Raw genomic sequence first — 23981 nt, forward strand, 5'->3', positions numbered from 1 at the left:
ATTCTCAAGCTTTTAGAGTGGATCAGAATCACTTTGAAGGCTTAATACAGATTTCTGGGCCCAGAGTTTTTTCTTCAGTTGGTCTCATGGTAGAGACCAAGAGTTTGCATTCTAACAGGTTCCCAGGTAATGCCTGTGCTTCTGATCCAGATGGCACATTTTGAGAGAAAGGTGTAGAGTGAGACAAGAAGAGACCCAGAACTCACTTAAGTTGAAGTGGAATAGGAACCTACAAAAAGGCTAAGAAAGAAGTAGGAGGAAGAAACAGTATCTGTTTACCTAAAGCTATGAATACGGTGGTGAGAACATTTTCACGGATGGAATGGTGGGACAAACGCCAGATTGCAGGATTAAATGCAGCATAAGTAGAAGAATGAAAAAAGGGAGTATAGAATGAGGATGACTTTCTGAAGGAAGTTTTGCTATGAAATGAGGAAGACCGGATAGAAGAGGCTTGAATATATTTAAATGTAAATGAAAAGATGCCAGGAGAATGAGAGGGCGATGGAGAGGACATAGTAAATAATCCGTAGTTCAGGGTCCAGATGGGGAAGGAAAAGGTAGAATCCAGTTACAGGTAGCATTACATGGAGAGCCACCTCTTCATTTATCAGGTGGGAAAAAGGAAAGGATGGGTGCAGGTAAGTTTGTAGATGTAGTGGCAGGATGTTGATTTAGTTTCTCTCTGACAGCTTTTGTCTTCTCTGTGAAATTGGTGAAGACATCTACTGAGATACTGTAGCAGTTTCAAGGAAAATGGAGAAAGTGTAACTGATCTTGGCAGAAAGTAGGGAAGTGAGTAGAAGCATGATAGGATTGCTAAATTGTATTGAGTGCCTAGATGAGATTGGTGACTCTACAGATGGAGAGTGTATTCCTCTCAGCTGCATTTAGGAGTTTGGGTGCAGGCAGGGAGAAGGTAAATAACAGGATGGATGGCTACAAAGTAGATGAAATTATAGGACTGTGGAACACAGGTGTTTAGAGAAGAGAGTCTTTGAAAACCTGGACCATGAAATATAGGACAGGAAGTAAAATGACATACTATAGGGGCATCTGGGTGGCTCTGTTGGTTAAGAGTCCAACTTTGTCTCAGGTCATGATCTCACAGTTCGTGGGTTTGAGCCCTGCGTTGGGTTCTGTGCTGACAGCGCAGAGCCTGGAGCCTGCTATGAGTTCTCTGTCTCCCTCTTTCTCTCCCCCTCTGCCACTCATGCTCTGTCCTCTGTCTCAAAAATAAATAAGCATTAAAAATTTTTTTTAATGACATACTGCAAATAAATCTAGATGGATAGAAAGAGGTGGGGAAAAAGATCACTGTTTAGTGGGAATTTCTGTGCTATATGCATTTGCCATGGATGATTCCTATCATGAGCTAAGAATTCTCACTGAGGATTAGAATTCTAAAAAACAAGTCCTAGGTGTGTATATATATGTAAATAGATATATACAGATACAGATACATGAAAGAAACTTAATGCTTTAAATGTAGAATTAATTTAAAGTCTAGGTGTTGCTTTAAAAAAAAGAATGTCAGAAAATTAGTAATTACTACTTTAAAAAATGTCAATAACCTAGGAATGGGATAATAGTGGTATTGGTGGGAGTGAATTCTTAGCTCTAATCCTCAATAAGAATGATATATGGCTCTTTTCCAGTCTGTTTTGGTCATGGATTTTGGAATATACAGGGAAGGAACTATATAAAAGTTAACATAATTTGGTACAACTCCAGGAAAATATTTTTGGTTATAATAATAAAGGAGATAAATTGAGAAATTAGTTGCTGACCTCTTTAAGGACTTCAGTAGCTGAAAAATAAATTTTACTATGTGTGCATTTGTCCATAAGAAAGGAGAAGTAATAGAAACTAGAGAAAGCAATATAAAAGGGTGAGGAGGGGCACCTGAGTGGCTTAGTCGGTTGAGCATCCAACTCTTGATTTCAGCTCAGGTCATGATCTCACTGTTTTGTGGGTTTGAGTCCTGCATCCTGCTCTGTGCTGATGGTGCAAAGCCTGCTTGGGATTCTCTCTTTCTTCCTCTCTCTCTGCCTCTACCCGACTTGCACTGTCTCTGTCTCTCTCAAAATAAATAAATAAACTGTAAAAAAAAAAAAAAAAAAAAAAAAGACGAAAAGTAAGATAGAAAACTAAAATATATAGGATAAAACATGTAACTGAGTGTTTTATTTTAGGCCCAAATACTGTTTTCTGTTTGATGTGGGAAAGAAGTTGAGGCAAGGAGGTGCCAATAAGGAGAAAGCAGAGGGAACTAAGAAACTGGAGGCCTCTATAAATTCAAAATGCAGGTGGAACGCAAGGAAAGAAATGGGGGACAGGGGGAGGAGGCAAAATAAAGGAAGGTTGACCTGGTACCTTGAAGAGGTTCCTTAGTGAAAACAGTGGAAGAGATAAAAAGATACAAGATTATAGTCAAAAAAAGGAGAATAATTGTGGCTACTTTCAGGCTTTGGTGGCTGAAGATGAAGCTCTTTGGGATTGAAGATCTAAGTAAACTAGGAAGCTGGAGAAGATCATCAATATAGATGCTAAAATTGCCAGAGATGACAGTGGGGAGAAGTAAGAAGATGAGCCTAGTGCAAATGTTCCATACCTTAGCAACCAGGAAGGTATAGGTATAGATTTCAAGGGAAGATGTTGATAAATGGTGGCCATGGAATGTTTCTCCAAAAGCAGCTATATGGAATAAGGTCTCTGTAGACCTCTTTGCTCTTTGAGTAGGAAGTCGAAGGAGTACCACTTGGGAGACCATGGTAAAAAGGAGATGTAGTGGGGGAAATAGTAAAGGTAAAGAGATGCAAGGAGTGCTTGAAAAACAAGGTAGAAAATATAGGGGAATATATAGATAATGAGTAGGGGCTAGAAGATTATGGGCAGCCAGCAATGAAGTTATTGTGGAGGGAGGGAAGGGCTTAGCTGAATGAAAGTACTGGAAGGCCTTTCTACGGAAAGGTAGTTTGTACCTTAAGCAGCCTTGATGTATACATAATAGGGAAAGGAAAACTAGCAGTTCCTGGATAGACTAAAGCTGGCCTCCAAACTTGTCTCATCATTCCCTGAGGGTGAAATTGAGCACACTTCATTATATGTGTTATCAATTATATGTCTACACTGCTATCACTCTGTGTATTAATAGCGTATTTTTAATAAAAAATTAAAAATAGAAATTCTTATATTTTTTCCCTATATTCCACTATTAAGACCTTTGAGACATGTTAGTAATTTAGGGCATGGGTACAAAGCCTATTCAGTTTTATAACTGCAGGATCATATAAAAAGAATGGATTCCAAGGTTCCAGTTGGAATGTTGGTGTTGATGACATGACTTCTATAGTCTTATAAGCTAGGCACTGACTCTTGTCACCTAATCTGTAATACAAACCTTTTGTCTGTGATTATGGAAATACATAACAGTAAATACCTTGCTTCTGGTTTCCAGCATAGAAATTTCAAGTAATTGTTTTTCTAGTATATTGGAAGGATTCTTCTCTATATTAGCCCTTTGGTCAGCACGTCGTAAAACAGATTGTTCTGGATAAGTAAATGCTGTGCTTTTTAACTATAAAAAGTTTGGTCAATAAAAAGGTTAGGCCATATTCCCCTTGAGCACTCAGGAGGAATGGCAGGTTTACTCTTTTCATCATGGACATTTTAATGAGCTATTTTCTCCAGAAAATATGTATAGTAATCAGCCTATACCATGAGTAAATTAAAAAAAAAACCTTTCTGTACCTATCATCTACATAGATGATGTATGTAATAATATAGTCTTAAGTGACAGATTGCTTCTCAGTTTTCATTAAATTACTAATACAACTGTTTGAGGTAGATAATTGTCCTTTTAGTATTGGCTTTGGGATTCATGGATGATTCAGGTGTTTCATTAGAGTACGGAATTTGACAATAATTTTGAGGCTATCAGAAAGGTATCTAATACCGTCTTGAAAACTAAAAAAAAAAAAAAAAAGCCTGTAGGTGTGGGGGTGTGTTTCCTGTCAAAGTTGGAAAGGGATTGGGGAGAAGTAGATGGGGAAGGAACAAACAAAATTCATCTTTAGTCTGAACTTTCATATGCCAAGATTCAACCTACAGCAAGCTTTAATGGCTTTATAAACCCCTGAAAATGAGAGATTACTGTGGAATTGCTGATAGATCTTTAACTCTAACAGTACATGTGTGTTGCATTATTACAATATTAACCTCAAGGATAGAAGACAATTTCAAGCCCTAGAATATTGATCAAAGGATTGAACACAAAGTATACATTTTTATTTTAATAATTCCTTGCCTGGAGTAATATTTGAAAAAGTGACACAAGAATTAGAACCACATGATAGCATTGGTATTAGCTGAAAACAAAATTTTTTAATGTTTTGGAATTTCATAAGCCTTTGATGTACATCTTCACTGTATTTTAAGCTAATGACACGGAGCATTATCACAGGCCCTATGGGAGAGATTTTATATTATGTATATAAATTATATTATGTATATATAATTTTTTGGTAGTAACTATGGCACCATTCCTCAGAGACCTTGCTTTTTAAAAGTAGGTTAATGCATGAGATACCACAATCTAAATGTAGTCCAATAGATTATCTTAGTATGTTTTCTGAGGCATTCAAGAATGGAGTTGAGGACTAAGGAGATTTAAAAAAGGTAGTTGAGGTAAAAGTTGCAGCAATGACCTTTAGCTCATCACCTGATGTTTCCTTTAACCATTGTTCTCCTGCCATGCCTCGCCGCCTCAAATCTTTTTTTTTTTTTTTTTTTTTTTTTTTTTGGTAATGGAAATAAGGTTTGAGAGAAGAAATTTTGACATATGGTAAACCTGACCTAAACACATCAAGTTCCTGTACACTGAACTGTAAGCATATATTTTAAAACCCTGAGGAAGGTGCTCTGTGGCAGGGAGGAGCTTATCTGCATTTCAAATTCAGGATTTGAATTTGAATTTGAATTCAGGGTCTGGATACACACAACACTGATAAGGTTCTTGCTTCAGGGGAAACGAATTTGGTAGGAATAACAAGGAAATTTACTTTTCTTCTGATGTTTCAGATTTTGTATAATGGGCACAGTATTACCTATTATAAATAAAAGAACCTGATAGATAAACTTTAACATAGATAATTGCTCATTGTCTCTAAATTAATCCCCCCTCTTTCTTATTTTCTTCAGGTGTTTGCAATGGCTGCTGCTGTGAACTTGGAACTTGATCCCATTTTTTTGAAAGCACTTGGCTTCTTACATTCAAAAAGTAAAGATTCTGCAGAAAAGCTAAAGGCACTACTTGATGAATCTTTGGCTCGGGGCATTGATTCAAGTTACCGTCCATCTCAAAAGGTACCTGCAAGAATTAAAAGCTTGGGGGGAGTTTTGTTAAGGCCTGCAGTAGAACAATGTTAATATTTAGACCATCTTAAAACAGTCTCCCTGCCAAAATAATCTTTCATTGTGGCATGAAGAAATTATATTCTTTAGTGTTCTATTCTTCCTTCATGTTTTCAGAGAACTTTTACTCTACATGGAAAAGTTAGCTGGGTGTGAGGGATACTCTGTTCTACTTTATGTGTAGGGAAACCTACTTATTTATGATTTAATTTCCAATTGTTTCTCATCCCCCAAAATTTTAAGCTACTGGATGAAACTGTGACTTGTAATTATTCTCTAATGTTTTAATGTTTAATGAAGTAAAAGGACAAATTTTGCAATGAAGTAGATTGAATATGGATAGGATACTTTAAGGGGAAAAGGAGGTATGTGGATAAATTATGACAACTATGTGGCTCCAACTTTGATAATGACAAAGCAGCCAAACAACTTTATGTGAAAAGAATATACATTTTGGAAGCAGACAAACCTGTTTTGAATCCCAGTTTGCCTCTTACTAGTTGTGTAGTAATAGATAATGTATCTTGAACATTTATTGTGTTTCAGGTATTTTTCTGCTTGGTGTATGTGTATAATTAATTTTAATTGTGATAATGATCTTTTGAAATAGGTGTTATTTATTTTCATTTAAAAATAAGGAAACCGAGGTACACAGTAACTTCATTTCCCCCAGCCTCTATTTCTTCATTAGTAGAATGGAGGTAATAAGGATTACCTTGCAAAATTGTGAAAATTAAATGAGATAAAGCATGTAAGCCACCTAGTGCAGTATCTACCCGGTACATAATAGGCTCTTAGTGAATGGCAACATTTATTATATTTGTAATACCTGAGACATTCTTTCAAACCTTTCCAAAGCTCTAGAGCCCTGAAACTCCAAAGTCATCCAGGTCTTTGGACCCAGATAACAAGATGAGAAAAGGAAGACAGGATTACATCACTAGCTCAGTCTAACCCACAATCTCAAATTAAAGACAGGCCCAAGTCCCAGACTCAGTGCCCAAGTAAACAGTGGTATTTTGTCCCCAGTCTTCTTTTAACACTAGCTCTAGTATTCTCAAGCCTTTTTATTGCCCTTTGAATAGTAGCGCCATTGTGTCCTTATTTCTTCTACCATTCTCATTCTGGTAAATTCAGTGAGTTCAAACTGGCCAAATTATACAGCTCTACAAAACACACTAGTAAGTTCATTCTGCTCTGAATGTTGATAATATCCCAATAGGTAAAACCTATTATTACTAAAGAAGCAGTACTGTATTTTGAGATTCTCAAACAGAAGGAAGTTCATCTATTAAAGTACATGAAAAATTTGTTTTGATTAAAAAGCCTCCTGCCCTTAGATTTCTAACTAGAGTTTCTTCTTATTGATCAGTTTAGAGAAAATACTGTCAGGTATTTAAAAACCGTGGATTCATTACATTGTAGCCTTCAGCTGCCATTTACATCTCTAGAGAGAGAATCACCTGGAGGCAGTGGTATGCTTAGAAACATTGACAGCTGGCTCTCCAAGTGTAATTGCAACGTAAAAACCAGTTGATATCTTCATTTACATCATTCAGTAAGTCCTATGTGAAATAATGAACTTAGATGGGACACAGTCAGTTATGTGTCTGACTCAGGATTTCAGCCCAGGTCTTGATCTCCTTGTTCCTCAGTTCTAGCCCCATGTTGGAGTTTTCTTTCCCCCTCTCTCTGCCCCTCCCCCTCTTGCTCCTAACCTCTCTCAAAATAAACTTAAAAAAAAAAAAAAAAAAAAAAAAAAAAAAAACTTAGAACTTAACTCCTCCGCCAATGACTTGTAACTTTTTTGCTGAATTAGATAATAGTTTTCAAATGCTACAAGATTATGTTTTTCGTTTTTTATGTTACACTTTTAAATTAATCTGCGTTACTAACATTTTTTCCATCACTTTCCTAAGTCTACATGAATGGTCACCAAACTTTCTGTAAAGTATCAAATAGTAAATATTTTAGGCTTTGTGGGCCACATGGTCTCTGGCACAACAATCTAATTCTGCCATGGTCGCATGCAAGTGCCACAGATAATACATTAAAATGAATGAGTATTGCTGTGTTCTAATGTAACGTTATTTATAAAAAAACAGGCAATAGGCCAGATTTGGCCTCCAGGCCTCAGTTTGCCAACACCTCCTCCAGACAGCACAATAAATCAAGTGCAACTACCAAGAAATCGAAAGCCCCATTCTTTATCCCTTCCCCATTTCTTCCTCCTTGAAGGTTACTACTGTTCTGAATCTAATGTATATCGTTCCTGTTTGTATTTTTCTACATTTATCTGCTGTCTCAAAAAAGTAGACTGCACTCAGATGTGCTAGTTTTATTTAGAATGGTAGGAAATGCCCTCCTTTTTTGAAGGGCGATTCCAAGAGGTATCTTATACATAAACTTTTTATACTATCTATTAGTAATACATAGCAAGTATAAATATCTGCAAAGTGGTAATATAAGAACAAGGATTGGAAGCATAAAACAGAATAAGAAGACAAGCCAGGGGTGCCTGGGTAGCTCAGTCCATTAAGCATCCAACTTCGGCTCAGGTTATGATCTCGTGTTTCATGTGTTCAAGTCCCACATCAGGCTCTGTGCTGACAGCTCATAGCCTGCAGCCTGCTTCGTGGATTCTGTCTCCCTGTCTGCCCCTCCCCTGCTCGTACTCTGTCTCTCTCTCTCTCTCTCTCTCTCTCAAAAACTAATCAAATGTTAAAAGAAAAAAAAAATTTTTTTAAATAAAAAAAAGACAAGCCAGAGACTGGTGTGAAAATATTTGTAAATTATGTGTCGATGAAGGACTTGTATCCAGAACCTATAGAGAACTTTTTAGAGTCATTAATAAAACAAACAACTCCATTTTTTAAAAAGGACAAAACATTTTAATAAAAACTTCCAAACAAAATAACGTATGGTAGACAAGCACTTGAAAAACGATTCAACATCATTAGACATTAGGCAAATGGAAATTGAATCCACAGTAATATACTACTATATACCTATTAGAATGTCTAAAAGTAAAACGAGGATGTGTTGATGAGGATGTGAAGGAGTCATATACAACTGGTGGAAATGGAAAATGGCATAACACTTTGGAAAATGGTTTGGCAGTTTTTTAAAAAGTTAAACATACACCTCATATAATCCAGCCATTTCACTCCTAGACATTAATTGTGGAGAAATGGAAGTAAATGTCCATACAAAGATTTGTACATGAATGGTCATAATAACGTTATTTGTAATAGCCCCAAACTATAAACAAGTATCCACCAATGGATAAATGGATAAACAAGTGGTATATCCATTCAGTAGAATATTACTCAGCAATATATAAGGAATGAACTATTGATATACTGCACAATATGAATCAATATCAAAATAAGTAGACTGAGTGAAAGAAGCCAGAAAAAGGAGTACACACTGTATGATTCTGTTCATATAAATTTCTAGGAAATGGAAATTAATTTGTAGTTCCAGAAAGCATGGTTGCCTGAGGATGGGGGGACATAGTTTCTCTAGGATGTATGCCTCTAAGAGTAATTATAGTGGGCCACAAGGAAACTTTGGGGGATGATGGATATTTTTATTATGTTGATTGTAGTGCTGGTTTCACATGAAACTTAGCAAATTTTATACTTTAATAGATGCAGTTTGTATATCAATTATTTCTCAATAAATCTGTTTAAAGAAATGGATGTTACATTGGCCAAACATGAAAATTGTTTACATTTGTGGTCTACTTTCTACAATTGGTTAGAACAGTTGATTATTGGTATCTTTTTATTTCATCTCTTAGGATGTGGAGCCACCCAAAATTTCAAGTGCAAAAGCTATTTCTGTTAAGCAAGAGCCCAAAACATCCTCCAGTCTTCCTTCTGGCAATAATAATGGCAAAGTCCTCACAACTGAAAAAGTAAAGAAGGAAGCTGAAAAGAGACCAGCTGATAAAGTAAGAATTTAATCTAGTTTTTAAAAAAGGAAATCAATTGTGCTTATAGGCAGGAACAATTTTTTGGTGTTCACTTCTTTTATATAATAGTAGGTAAAAGTACACAATAATTACCCAGTAAACATATTTGGATAATTATAGATGTCGATTTTTTGAAAAATAAGTAAAACTTAGAAACTTTTTTTTTTTTTTTTTTTTTATGAAATTTATTGACAAATTGGTTTCCATACAACAGCCAGTGCTCATCCCAAAAGGTGCCCTCCTCAATACCCATCACCCACCCTCCCCTCCCTCCCACCCCCCATCAACCCTCAGTTTGTTCTCAGTTTTTAACAGTCTCTTATGCTTTGGCTCTCTCCCACTCTAACCTCTTTTTTTTTTTTTTTTTCCTTCCCCTCCCCCATGGGTTCCTGTTAAGTTTCTCAGGATCCACATAAGAGTGAAACCATATGGTATCTGTCTTTCTCTGTATGGCTTATTTCACTTAGCATTACACTCTCCAGTTCCATCCACGTTGCTACAAAGGGCCATATTTCATTTTTTCTCATTGCCACATAGTACTCCATTGTGTATATATACCACAATTTCTTTATCCATTCATCAGTTGATGGACATTTAGGCTCTTTCCATAATTTGGCTATTGTTGAGAGTGCTGCTATGAACATTGGGGTACAAGTGCCCCTATGCATCAGTACTCCTGTATCCCTTGGATAAATTCCTAGCAGTGCTATTGCTGGGTCATAGGGTAGGTCTATTTTTAATTTTCCGAGGAACCTCCACACTGCTTTCCAGAGCGGCTGCACCAATTTGCATTCCCACCAACAGTGCAAGAGGGTTCCCGTTTCTCCACATCCTCTCCAGCATCTATAGTCTCCTGATTTGTTCATTTTGGCCACTCTGACTGGCGTGAGGTGATACCTGAGTGTGGTTTTGATTTGTATTTCCCTGATAAGGAGCGACGCTGAACATCTTTTCATGTGCCTGTTGGCCATCTGGATGTCTTCTTTAGAGAAGTGTCTATTCATGTTTTCTGCCCATTTCTTCACTGGGTTATTTGTTTTTCGGGTGTGGAGTTTGGTGAGCTCTTTATAGATACTAGCCCTTTGTCCGATATGTCATTTGCAAATATCTTTTCCCATTCCGTTGGTTGCCTTTTAGTTTTGTTGGTTGTTTCCTTTGCTGTACAGAAGCTTTTTATCTTCATAAGGTCCCAGTAATTCACTTTTGCTTTTAATTCCCTTGCCTTTGGGGATGTGTCGAGTAAGAGATTGCTACGGCTGAGGTCAGAGAGATCTTTTCCTGCTTTCTCCTCTAAGGTTTTTGATGGTTTCCTGTCTCACATTTAGGTCCTTTATCCATTTTGAGTTTATTTTTGTAAATGGTGTGAGAAAGTGGTCTAGTTTCAACCTTCTGCATGTTGCTGTCCAGTTCTCCCAGCACCATTTGTTAAAGAGGCTGTCTTTTTTCCATTGGATGTTCTTTCCTGCTTTGTCAAAGATGAGTTGGCCATACGTTTGTGGGTCTAGTTCTGGGGTTTCTATTCTATTCCATTGGTCTGTGTGTCTGTTTTTGTGCCAATACCATGCCGTCTTGATGATTACAGCTTTGTAGTAGAGGCTAAAGTCTGGGATTGTGATGCCTCCTACTTTGGTCCTCTTCTTCAAAATTCCTTTGGCTATTCGGGGCCTTTTGTGGTTCCATATGAATTTTAGGATTGCTTGTTCTAGTTTCGAGAAGAATGCTGGTGCAATTTTGATTGGGATTGCATTGAATGTGTAGATAGCTTTGGGTAGTATTGACATTTTGACAATATTTATTTTTCCAATCCATGAGCAGGGAATGTCTTTCCATTTCTTTAAGTCTTCTTCAATTACCTTCATAAGCTTTCTATAGTTTTCAGCATACAGATCCTTTACATCTTTGGTTAGATTTATTCTAGGTATTTTATGCTTCTTGGTGCAATTGTGAATGGGATCATTTTCTTTATTTGTCTTTCTGTTGCTTCATTGTTAGTGCATAAGAATGCAACTGATTTCTGGACATTGATTTTGTATCCTGCAACTCTGCTGAATTCATGTATCAGTTCTAGCAGACTTTTGGTGGAGTCTATCGGATTTTCCATGTACAAATCATGTCATCTGCAAAAAGCGAAAGCTTGACTTCATCTTTGCCAATTTTGATGCCTTTGATTTCCTTTTGTTGTCTGATTGCTGATGCTAGAACTTCCAGCACTATGTTAAACAACAGCGGTGAGAGTGGGCATCCTGTCGTGTTCCTGATCTCAGGGAAAAAGCTCTCAGTTTTTCCCCGTTGAGGATGATGTTAGCTGTGGGCTTTCATAAATGGCTTTTATGATCTTTAAGTATGTTCCTTCTATCCCGACTTTCTCAAGGGTTTTTATTAAGAAAGGGTGCTGGATTTTGTCAAAGGCCTTTTCTGCATCGATTGACAGGATCATATGGTTCTTCTCTTTTTTTTTGTTAATGTGATGTATCACGTTGATTGATTTGCAAATGTTGAACCAGCCCTGCATCCCAGGAATGAATCCACTTGATCATGGTGAATAATTCTTTTTATATGCTGTTGAATTCGATTTGCTAGTATCTTATTGAGAATTTTTGCATCCATATTCCTCAGGGATATTGGCCTGTAGTTCTCTTTTTTTACTGGGTCTCTGTCTGGTTTAGGAATCAAAGTAATACTGGCTTCATAGAATGAGTCTGGAAGTTTTCCTTCCCTTTCTATTTCTTGGAATAGCTTGAGAAGGATAGGTATTATCTCTGCTTTAAATGTCTGGTAGAACTCCCCTGGGAAGCCATCTGGTCCTGGACTCTTATTTGTTGGGAGATTTTTGATAACCGATTCAATTTCTTCGCTGGTTATGGTCTGTTCAAGCTTTCTATTTCCTCCTGATTGAGTTTTGGAAGAGTGTGGGTGTTCAGGAATGTGTCCATTTCTTCCAGGTTGTCCAATTTGTTGGCATATAATTTTTCATAGTATTCCCTGATAATTGTTTGTATCTCTGAGGGATTGGTTGTAATCATTCCATTTTCATTCATGATTTTATCTATTTGGGTCATCTCCCTTTTCTTTTTGAGAAGCCTGGCTAGAGGTTTGTCAATTTTGTTTATTTTTCAAAAAACCAACTCTTGGTTTCGTTGATCTGCTCTACAGTTTTTTAGATTCTATATTGTTTATTTCTGCTCTGATCTTTATGATTTCTCTTCTTCTGCTGGGTTTAGGCTGCCTTTGCTGTTCTGCTTCTATTTCCTTTAGGTGTGCTGTTAGATTTTGTATTTGGGATTTTTCTTGTTTCTTGAGATAGGCCCTGGATTGCGATGTATTTTCCTCTCAGGACTGCCTTCGCTGCGTCCCAAAGCGTTTGGATTGTTGTATTTTCATTTTCGTTTGTTTCCATATATTTTTTGATTTCTTCTCTAATTGCCTGGTTGACCCACTCATTCGTTAGTAGGGTGTTCTTTAACCTCCACGCTTTTGGAGGTTTTCCAGACTTTTTCCTGTGGTTGATTTCAAGCTTCATAGCATTGTGGTCTGAAAGTATGCATGGTATAATTTCAATTCTTGTAAACTTATGAAGGGCTGTTTTGTGACCCAGTATATGATCTATCTTGGAGAATGTTCCATGTGCACTCGAGAAGAAAGTATATTCTGTTGCTTTGGGATGCAGAGTTCTAAATATATCTGTCAAGTCCATCTGATCCAATGTCTCATTCAGGGCCCTTGTTTCTTTATTGACCGTGTGTCTAGATGATCTATCCATTTCTGTAAGTGGGGTGTTAAAGTCCCCTGCAATTACCACATTCTTATCAATAAGGTTGCTTCTGTTTATGAGTAATTGTTTTATATACTTGGGGGCTCCGGTATTCGGCGCATAGACATTTATAATTGTTAGCTCTTCCTGATGGATAGACCCTATAACTATTATATAATGTCCTTCTTCATCTCTTGTTACAGCCTTTAATTTAAAGTCTAGTTTGTCTGATATAAGTATGGCTACTCCAGCTTTCTTTTGGCTTCCAGTAGCATGATAAATAGTTCTCCATCCCCTCACTCTGAATCTAAAGGTGTCCTCAGGTCTAAAATGAGTCTCTTGTAGACAGCAAATAGATGGGTCTTGTTTTTTTATCCATTCTGATACCCTGTGTCTTTTGGTTGGCGCATTTAATCCATTTACATTCAGTGTTATTATAGAAAGATACGGGTTTAGAGTCATTGTGATGTCTGTATGTTTTATGCTTGTAGTGATGTCTCTGGTACTTTGTCTCACAGGGTCCCCCTTAGGATCTCTTGTAGGGCTGGTTTAGTGGTGACAAATTCCTTCAGTTTTTGTTTGTTTGGGAAGACCTTTATCTCTCCTTCTATTCTAAATGACAGACTTGCTGGATAAAGGATCTCGGCTGCATATTTTTGCTGTCTAGCACCCTGAAAATCTCGTGCCAATTCTTTCTGGCCTGCCAAGTTTCAAAAGAGAGATCAGTCACGAGTCTTATAGGTCTCCCTTTATATGTGAGGGCACGTTTACCCCTTGCTGCTTTCAGAATTTTCTCTTTATCCTTGTATTTTGCCAGTTTCACTATGATATGTCGTGCAGAAGATCGATTCAAGTTACGTCTGAAGGGAGTTCTCTGTGCCTCTTGGATTTCAATGCCTTTTTTCCTTCCCCAGTTCAGGGAAGTTCTCAGCTATTATTTCTTCAAGTACCCCTTCAGCACCTTTCCCTCTCTCTTCCTCCTCTGGAATACCAATTATGCGTATATTATTTCTTTTTAGTGTATCACTTAGTTCTCTAATTTTCCCCTCATACTCCTGGATTTTTTTATCTCTCTTTTCTCAGCTTCCTCTTTTTCCATAACTTTATCTTCTAGTTCACCTATTCTCTCCTCTGCCTCTTCCATCCGAGCCGTGGTGGTTTGCATTTTGTTTTGCATTTCCTTTAAAGCGTTTTTCAGCTCCTCGTGACTGTTCCTTAGTCCCTTGATCTCTGTAGCAAGAGATTCTCTGCTGTCCTGTATACTATTTTCCAGCCCAGCGATTAATTTTATGACTATTATTCTAAATTCACTTTCTGTTATATTATTTAAATCCTTTTTGATCAGCTCATTAGCTGTTGTTATTTCCTGGAGATTCTTCTGAGGGGAATTCTTCCGCTTGGTCATTTTGGATAGTCCCTGGTGTGGTGAGGACCTGCAGGGCACTTCCCCTGTGCTGTGGTGTATAACTGGAGTTGGTGGGCGGGGCCGCAGTCAGTCCTGATGTCTGCCCCCAGCCCACCGCTGGGGCCACAGTCAGACTGGTGTGTGCCTTCTCTTCCCCTCTCCTAGGGGCGGGATTCACTGTGGGGTGGCGTGGCCCGTCTGGGCTACTTGCACACTGCCAGGCTTGTGATGCTGGGGATCTGGCGTATTAGCTGGGGTGGGAAGGCAAGGTGCACGGCGGGAGGGGGGGCAGGCTTAGCTCGCTTCTCCTTAGGTGATCCACTTCAGGAGGGGCCCTGTGGCAGCCGGAGGGAGTCAGATCCGCTGCCGAGGTTTGGCTCCGCAGAAGCACAGAGTTGGGTGTTTGCGCGGAGCGAGCAATTTCCCTGGCCGGAACCGGTTCCCTTTGGGATTTTGGCTGGGGGATGGGCGGGGGAGATGGCGCTGGCGAGCGCCTTTGTTCCCCGCCAAACTGAGCTCTGTCTTCCGGGGGCTCCGCAGCTCACCCTCCCTTTGTCCTCCAGCCTTCCCGCTTTCCGAGCAGAGCTGTTAACTTATGACCTCCCAGACGCTAAGTCGCGCTTGCTGTTGTAACACAGTCCGTCAGGCCCCTCCGCTTTTGCAAGCCGGACTCGAGGGCTCTGCTTGGCTGGCGAGCCGCCCCTCCGCCCTGGCTCCCTCCCGCCAGTCCGTGGAGCGCGCACCGCCTCGCCGCCCTTCCTACCCTCTTCCGTGGGCCTCTCGTCTGCACTTGGGTCCGGTGACTCCGTTCTGCTAATCCTCTGGCGGTTTTCTGGGTTATTTAGGCAGGTGTAGGTGGAATCTAAGTGATCAGCAGGACGCACGGTGATCCCAGCGTCCTCCTACGCCGCCATCTTCCTGCCCCCCCGGTCAGAAACTTTTTTTTTTAACCATTTATTGAGGTCATTGGCAACACGCAGTTGAGCCCTAGGCGATGTGCTAATTTCAAGTATAAACTTTAATCCATAACTTAAATAGTAAATATTCTAAATGGAACAGTTGCTGAGAAGAAAAGATAGGAAGGAATAAGTGACTAAATGTGAAATTTGTTACAAGATGATGTGTACCTTAACAGAGCTGCAAATAAGTCTTGGATTGCCTATTTTGAATGATTTTTGCACATAGTCAATTATTGAGATTTTAGCACTTCGTAAAAAATACATAAAAAAAATCTTTAGTAATCCCTGCCCTTAAAGTGGAGTATATTAGTCCCAAATGTTTTCATACTTGTGATAAATATTGGCTATTCGTACACTATATTGTTTTCTGTGCTTTTAAATTTATATAAATGGTATCATACTGTACATGTATATCTTTTGGCAACTTTTTCATCACTCAGAAGTGTGCTTTTGAAATTCATCTGTGTTGATACATGAAGATCTGTTTCTTTCAGCTACCATGTAACATTTATTCAGTAAGTAAATCAGTTTATCCACTGATGAGGAGTTAGTTTATTTCTCTTTTTTTTCTAGTACAATGGAGCTTCAGTGAACTGCTTTAAAGATAAATTCTTTGTGCACATGGTGATAGTTTCTATAGGATGCATATCCGTAAATGGATGTAATAAGATAGGCACCTCTTCAACATTACTAGACATTGCCAATTACTATCCAAAGTGCATGTACTAAATTTATATTCTCACGAATAAAGTATAAGAATTGCAAATTCTCCATGTCTTCCCAGACTTTTTAATTGTTGCCAATCTGACAGATACATCTATAACATTTATATCTTAAAGAGAGGAGCCAGAATTTGCTTTGAAGTAAATATGGCAATATCTGGATAACTGGTAGATAGTTTGCTATTTACTTCTTTTCAATATGTTTTAAATATCGGTAGTTTATAATTTAAAATATTTAAAATAAAAAGTACCCTTAAAAATAGCCTTGTTAGTGCTGTGGCTTCTCAGGGCATATAAGTAAACCCACTGAGCTTCCAAAATTCTTTAATGGGTAAAAGAATAAAAAGACAGATACAGTTACATGCTAAAATGTTCTGATTTTTATTTCTACCTTGCTGGTTTCTTTCAATGTATTGATGATGAATTTACTATAAGTCTTCTACAGATCTTTAGTGTTTATATCTGCCCCTAACTATCTATGTCAAAATATCTATCAAGTGGACTTGGTCATTGTGCAGTGTCTATCTTATCCATTTCAGTGATTTAAAGTTTATTCTAACATGTTACTTACTAATTGGGTGCTTTTTATAGATGAAATCAGACATCACTGAAGGAGTTGATATTCCAAAGAAACCTAGATTGGAGAAACCAGAGACACGGTCCTCTCCTATTACTGTCCAAACTAGCAAGGATTTAGCTATGGCTGACCTTTCCAGTTTTGAGGAGACCAGTGCTGATGATTTTGCCATGGAGATGGGATTGGCCTGTGTTGTTTGTAGGTAAGTTTTCACAGGTTCTTTTGTTTTCATGAAGAACAAACAAAAAGAAAAAAAAAATCAGACCAATTGTTGGGTGTTTTTCTTTTGTTTTTATTATTTGGTGGTGGGTAGTAGATAGATGAGTAAATTATTCTCTGTGAACTGCCCCATATAACAATTTAACATCTTGAAAACTATTAAATATTTTATCTTTCTTACTGTGGCATCTTTAATCTATTATGTCATAGCAGCATTTTCTGCATTCTTGGGTTCTAGAGGGAAACCAATTATTGTGTTATTCTTTAGTGATGAAGAGTATTTAGCAGAGTCAATTATTTCTGTTCTTTTTAAGAAGTCTGTGTTGCTTTATTTTTCCTTCTGAATTGTTGATAGTACTTATAAAATAGGCTGTTATACATCATTTTCTAAACACCATAAAATCATTTCCTAGAAATAATGGAAAAGAAGTAAATGAATCACGTAGATTATTCTGAGTGTTGTTTTAAAACATGGATACATAATTATAAAAACATGAATAATTTTGCTTATTAGAAGATGCACTGTACAAATCTGAATAACTGAATTTGAAACTCCTTGATGCAAAAAGCTACATTTTTAATTGTTAATGGTTTTTACTGCCTAGCACAACAAAAGATTACCATCTTTGTTGCTGTTTTCTTCATGAAAATGTTAGATTCTGGTGCATTGGAACTGAGTAAATAAGTTTTTGTGAGCCTTGTAGAGAATGAGTTAATGTATTTCTGAATATAAACATTTGTTACAGCTTCATTGTTTTCACATATATTTATTTCAACCTTCATCTACCATAAAGTTTATCACTTTTAAATAAGAAATAAATGGTATAGTAATAATGGAAAGAGAACTAGTAACTGTAACCTTCCATTTGGAGAGTTCTTATGATAGTCTAAGTCTGTGGTGATTGCTTTTTGAGCTGTTGGAATTCATATATATATATGTATATGTATATGTATAAATATAAGTATTTATTTATTTTGAGAGAGAGAGAGTGGGGGAGGGACAGAGAGAAGGTGAGAGAGAATTCCAAGCAGGCTCCACACTGGCAGCACAGATCCTGACACAGGACTTGATATGACAAACCACAAGAACATGACTTGAACCGAAATCAAGAGTCAGCCACCCAGGCGCCCTAGAATTTATATTTTATTGATACACGTCCTATTCAGCTGATAACACATGTATTTATTGAACACCCATATTTGCACAGCAATATGCTAAACACTGTAGATAATTGGGTCCTATTTCCACCTTTATATATAAATCAATTTAAATATATAGACAACTTATTTTTAATGAAGCTTGTATGTTAATGAAGAAGAAAGAACAGCATGTAGGTAACAAATAAAAAGGAATATAATAGAAGTATAGAGAAAATATTATGAGACTGTTGGACAACTAGCCAAAGTCTACTTTCTGGGAAAAAGAAAAAAATTACAGTGTGAAATGGCAAAGAGAATATAGCCAAATTCAGTTACTGAGGCACCTTGTATTCATAGTTGAGCAGAAGCTTTAAAAACTCTAACATGTGCAGGCTACATGTTAGAGCTTATTATTTTCTTGTTCGGTGTTCACCTTCTTTAATATATCACATTTACAAAATCAACCCTAAAATGGCTTCAAATTGTTGCATTCAAATAAGTGCAGTGTTTAATGGTTATTTTCTTAGGCAAATGACGGTGGCATCTGGAAATCAATTAGTAGAATGTCAGGAGTGCCATAATCTCTACCACCAAGATTGCCATAAGCCTCAGGTGACAGACAAGGAAGTGAATGACCCTCGCCTTGTGTGGTATTGTGCCCGATGTACCAGACAAATGAAAAGAATGGTAAGAATCTTTTTTTTCTCTATTTTAAATGGTCTCTGTCATTTTTTTGCTGATAATTGCTTTCAAAATAAACATTTGAACCTTTAAGTTAGTTGAAAAAAAATTACAAATACTGATTATTTGTTTGTATGTATAGTGTATATGTATGATTTATGTATCTATGCCTAAACTCTTAGACCATGTTATATCCATTTTTCTCTGTTCAGCTTTTAGCTTATTCTATTATAGATAAACAAGATTAGAGACTCACAAAATATTAATGTTTGTTACTAGTATGTCAGTGTATTTACAAACATTTAGAAATACTACAAACCACTGTGGGAAATGGTGAAATATAAAGCCCTGGTCTTTGGTGAGTCTGGTAAGGACATTTTGAAAATGTCTGTTCCTGAGTGGCTGAAACCATCAAACTCACAAGCTGTTTACAGAGACTTTATTTGTATATGCATCTGTATCTTTCCATGTGTGTTTCTCTATTCTTCTGTCTTTTCCTTCTCATTGTCTTTGAGTGACCATTTATCTCATTTTCCCAATGTACTTTCTCTTTCTACTGCTCACTAACATAACTGCCTTTAACATCATACTAAAATGCGTTTCCGTTTGTTATATTGGATAGCATTGTAACTTTTATTCATTTAAAAAATAGATAAGTGAACTTCATTTTCCTTTAAAGAAATCCAGTGACTTATTTGCTTCTCCTCTTCTTCCTTCCCTTAGAGTAGGGATTCTTGATAGAAGAATTTTCATGTCTGTTAACCAAATAAATTTCTACATAGACTTTTCTGGTCAAATGTATCTTTTTTAAAGTTAGGAATATTTAGTTAAAAGTAAAAATTCAGGATACCTATTTTACTTTTCAGTCAGTTAAATCAGAAATAAGAAATGTTTGGGGCACCTGGGTGGTTCAGTCGGTTGAGTGTCTGACTTCCATTCAGGTCATGATCTCGCAGTTTGTGGGTTCAAATCCTGCGTCAGGCTCTGTGCTCACAGCTTGGAGCCTGGAGCCTGCTTCAGATTCTGTGTCTCCCTCTCTCTGACCCTCACCACTCAGCTCTGCCTTTTTCTCTGTCTCAAAAAATAAACATTAAATATATATATAATATGAAATGTTATTTCCTATTAATCTCACTAGTATGTATACTTTCAGTTTGTAACAGGGATTTTCTGTGACAAGGTATAATTTTTCTTAGTCTGATTTTTATTTAGTTTATTGTTTAAACTAGTCTTCCAGGACCTCAACCAAATGATTATGGGTGAGCAATATAGTGCATTCCAGGGCACTGACAGAAGTAGTCACTAAGAATTGATAATAGTAAAAATAAATAATTTGTGACCATAATGTCTTTCTTTAGTATACTTTCAAAGGTTTTTTTTTTACTGTTATTTTATTGTAAAGTCTCAAGTAAGTAAACACTACTCTCAAAGTATTTTCTCCTCCATTTTATATGACTTAGTTTGCACCAAATGTATGTTTATGGTTCTGACCCTGTTTCTGGAATGAATTTCGGCAGCTGACCCGATATCCTACAGTAACTTTAAGTTTAACATCTTTAAAATTGAAATTTTCTTCTCCACTCAGTTTTTCCCCCAGTTGCCTAAATGAGAAAACATTATCCTTGATGCCTCTCTTAATTCCATATTACTTTGTTCACCAAATTTGCTGGTTCTTCCTCTTATCCATTTCTTGACTCTGTTCATTTTGCCCATTATTACCTTGTTCCACAAATCCCTCACTTCTTGTCTGTTGCTTTAGCCTTTTAAGGAGGTTCCTCGCTTCCTTTCAGTCCACTTTATTCACTTCAGTTAAAACAATTAGAATTATTCTTCTAAAGTACTTATCTAATTTTATCTACTTAAATATGCCCAATGGCTCTCAATTACTTACATAATGAGATTATACACATTAGGGGGAATTTACGGACCTTCTGTCTTTGACCCAAGTCTGTCTTTGTATTCCTTTCTCCCACCACTTCACCGTATACACCCGTACACTCTGGCCATGCCAGACTAAATGTATCATTCCCTGATTATGTGGTGAGCTTTCCTGTTCCATTCTCCGCTTTTCTTCATCTCAGGTATCCTTTGTTCTTTATCTGCTTTACAAATTAAATGTGTAATCAATTTGATCAGTAAGACCATGTCTCATTCATTGGCATAGCACCAGAGCAGAGCTCAGGACTAGACATGTGCTACATTCTGTTGTTCTCAGTTTAAGGTATGTAAAATGGAGGAAATGTGGGTTAGTACCAGAAATAGTAAGTTTAGTCCATATGTACAATGGTTAAAGTACTGAATGGAGAGCCATAACTAATGTTGAAACATGATTAGAATTCACTAAGAATAGACTTGGAGAAATACCAAAAGCCATGATCTGAAGTGAGCCTGAAGATCAGGATCCAATGAACACAAAATAATTAGAGAAAGGAATTTGGAAATAGTGTGGGTGCTACACCTAGTCATTCTAACTATAATTGCTTTCAGTGAGGTTCCGATACGTGCATTGGTTATTGCTCCAAGGAATTTTAGAGATACTATAAATAGCATCTTATATCCCCATTCTCCTCACACTAATTTCTCCAACTAGGGCAGGTTCCGCAGTACACATTATTATAGGAAGACCTAGTTAAGAATGTTGTGAGAGTGTGTGGCAGGCTCCAAGATCGTTCTTCAGTTCTATAATGTTCTCTTTACCACGTAATGGGTTTTGCCCCAGTGCTATGTTGGAGATTCATATGACTTACTGAATTGGTTTTCAATCTAGGGTAGTAACACACCTACTCAGCAGCATTTAGCAATACATGGTATTTTTGATTGCTGCCATACTGGCAATTATTGTCCTGGGTGGGGAATTTCATACATTCTGCAATGTGTGAAGCAGTCACCCAATGAAAAAGTATAGTACCTTGTTGAGCAGCACCAAGTCAGTGATAATATCCTAGTTCCCAAAACTAGTATTTACCATCAAAGAACCAAGGGCTTTGGGTGTTTCTTACTCAACTTCTAAGATGGCTAGGTGATATAGAGGAACCAGAAGATCCAAACATGATCTTCTATGTAGAGGCCTTTTCTTGGCCTCATTATAATGAATCTTCATCTGCTAATGCATACAAGTTAGGTCAGTCTTCAGAGTTTAACCTCTGGAAGATGTGGGTTGAAGGAAATGTAAGCATGAAAGCCATGGTTATGGAACCATGTATTTTTTATTTACTCTGAGGGCTGCATTCTCATAACATGGTTTTGTAATAGAGGATAATATGGCCCTTCTTTACTGCTAGTTGAGATATTTTACCACAGGTAGTCTTCTAGCATCCTTAATAATACTCTTGATCTGAATGTTGCTTTATAAGTGATGTTTGAAAGTAGGTACACTTTCATATGGAAAGCATGTAATATTAAAAAATGGGATGAATTGAAACTTAAGGATCAAAATCATATGGTAAAGTAAACCATAACACGAGAAGGTTACACAAGAATGCCCAGACAAAACAGGCTGCATTCCAATTTCCAGAAATGGGAACAGACTATTTATAAATTTCCTGATATAGTCCCACATGATCTTAGGATTGTCAAAGACAGTGGACTGGCTCGGAGCATCTTTCCCCATCCAGGATGCATGGGTTCTTCCAGATTCAGTTGTCTAATTAACTATGACTGTCAGCAGTCAACATGTGCCAGACACTGTACTAGACTCTTACATAACATAAATCATCTTCATAACCCACTTTATTTGGAAGAGAATGTAATAAAATACCAAGTTACAAAAAAAAAAAGGAAAAAAATCAATTATTGGTCAAAATAAAAACCAAAAATGCTTATAAAGGAATGGGGAGTATAGATTCATCTTTGATAACATAGAAAGTTGTGTTTGTGAACTTTCTCAAGGAGTTTAATATGCTTAGTTCTGCAGTGTGGAAAAACTTCAGAAAGATACTTATTTATCAACAATAGTTCTTTATCCACATTCTGTATTTTCTGTATTTAAAACTGCATAATTGGGGCGCCTGGGTGGCGCAGTCGATTAAGCGTCCGACTTCAGCCAGGTCACGATCTCGCGGTCCGTGAGTTCGAGCCCCGCGTCAGGCTCTGGGCTGATGGCTCAGAGCCTGGAGCCTGTTTCCAATTCTGTGTCTCCCTCTCTCTCTGGCCCTCCCCCGTTCATGCTCTGTCTCTCTCTGTCCCAAAAATAAATAAACGTTGAAAAAAAAAAAAAAAAAAACTGCATAATTGATCCAAAGTACCTTTCAACTCACCCTCAGTTACTTAGAGACATGTATCTGAATATCAAGAAAAACACTCTTCTAAGTCTTATTGACCAACTATAATAGATAAATACCCTTCATTACAAGTGAAGCTAACTGGTTACAAATAGTTTGTGATTTTCTTTTTTTAAAGAAACAATTTGTTTTGCCTTGTTAAAATGGTATTTAATCAGCCCTCATCTGCATGATTTCTAAGGCTTAATATTATCTTTACTGTTTAGAAATGAATAAAATATATAAAACCATTCATAGGATGATGATAAAAAATAATTTGTCCAAGAATCTGTATTTTCAGTGTCACCACAATATTTTGTAAATGTTCAACTATACTTCCATTCAATGAGGAGTCCTGTGACAGATTTTTAGTCTTTTGTGTGTGTGTGTGCATTCAGTTAATATTTTGTATATAATTTAATCCACCGATTTTTTACAGGCTCAAAAAACTCAGAAACCACCCCAGAAACCAGCCCCCACAGTTGTTTCTGTAGCTCCAGCTGTCAAAGATCCATTGGTTAAGAAACCAGAAACTAAACTCAAACAAGAGACAACTTTTCTAGCATTTAAGAGAACAGAGGTCAAGGTACAGTACATTCCATTTTTTTCTAAGATTGGATTTTAATTTAATTGACTAAAAAATACTTACTTGAGGGACGCCTGGGTGGCTCAGTTGGCTGAGCATCTGTCTTCAGCTCAGATCATGATCTCAGGGTTTATGGGTTCGAGCCCTGCATCAGGCTCTGTGCTGACAGCTCAGAGCCTGGCGCTCCTTCAATTTCTGTGTCTCCCTCTCCCTCTGCCCTTCCCCCGCTCACTCTCTCTTTCTCTCTCTCTCTCTCTCAGAAATAAATAAACAGTTGAAAAAAAAAAA

At 37.3% G+C, this 23981-nt stretch overlaps 1 protein-coding gene across 3 annotated transcripts in view; it reads left to right on the forward strand.

Annotated features, from left to right (window-relative positions):
* INTS12 (integrator complex subunit 12) overlaps window positions 1–23981 on the forward strand; it is a 41488-nt gene that overhangs the window by 3224 nt on the left and 14283 nt on the right. For all 3 annotated transcript variants that reach the window (XM_030313325.1, XM_030313323.1, XM_030313324.1), the window contains exons 2-6: window positions 5203–5367; window positions 9221–9373; window positions 16823–17010; window positions 18695–18854; window positions 23547–23693. In XM_030313325.1, coding sequence (XP_030169185.1) covers window positions 5212–5367; window positions 9221–9373; window positions 16823–17010; window positions 18695–18854; window positions 23547–23693 — 804 coding nt within the window. In that variant the 5' untranslated portion in view covers window positions 5203–5211. The remainder of the gene's footprint in view (window positions 1–5202; window positions 5368–9220; window positions 9374–16822; window positions 17011–18694; window positions 18855–23546; window positions 23694–23981) is intronic.

The sequence above is a fragment of the Lynx canadensis genome, chromosome B1 (genome assembly GCF_007474595.2).
Source record: "Lynx canadensis isolate LIC74 chromosome B1, mLynCan4.pri.v2, whole genome shotgun sequence".
NCBI classification, from domain to species: domain Eukaryota; kingdom Metazoa; phylum Chordata; class Mammalia; order Carnivora; family Felidae; genus Lynx; species Lynx canadensis.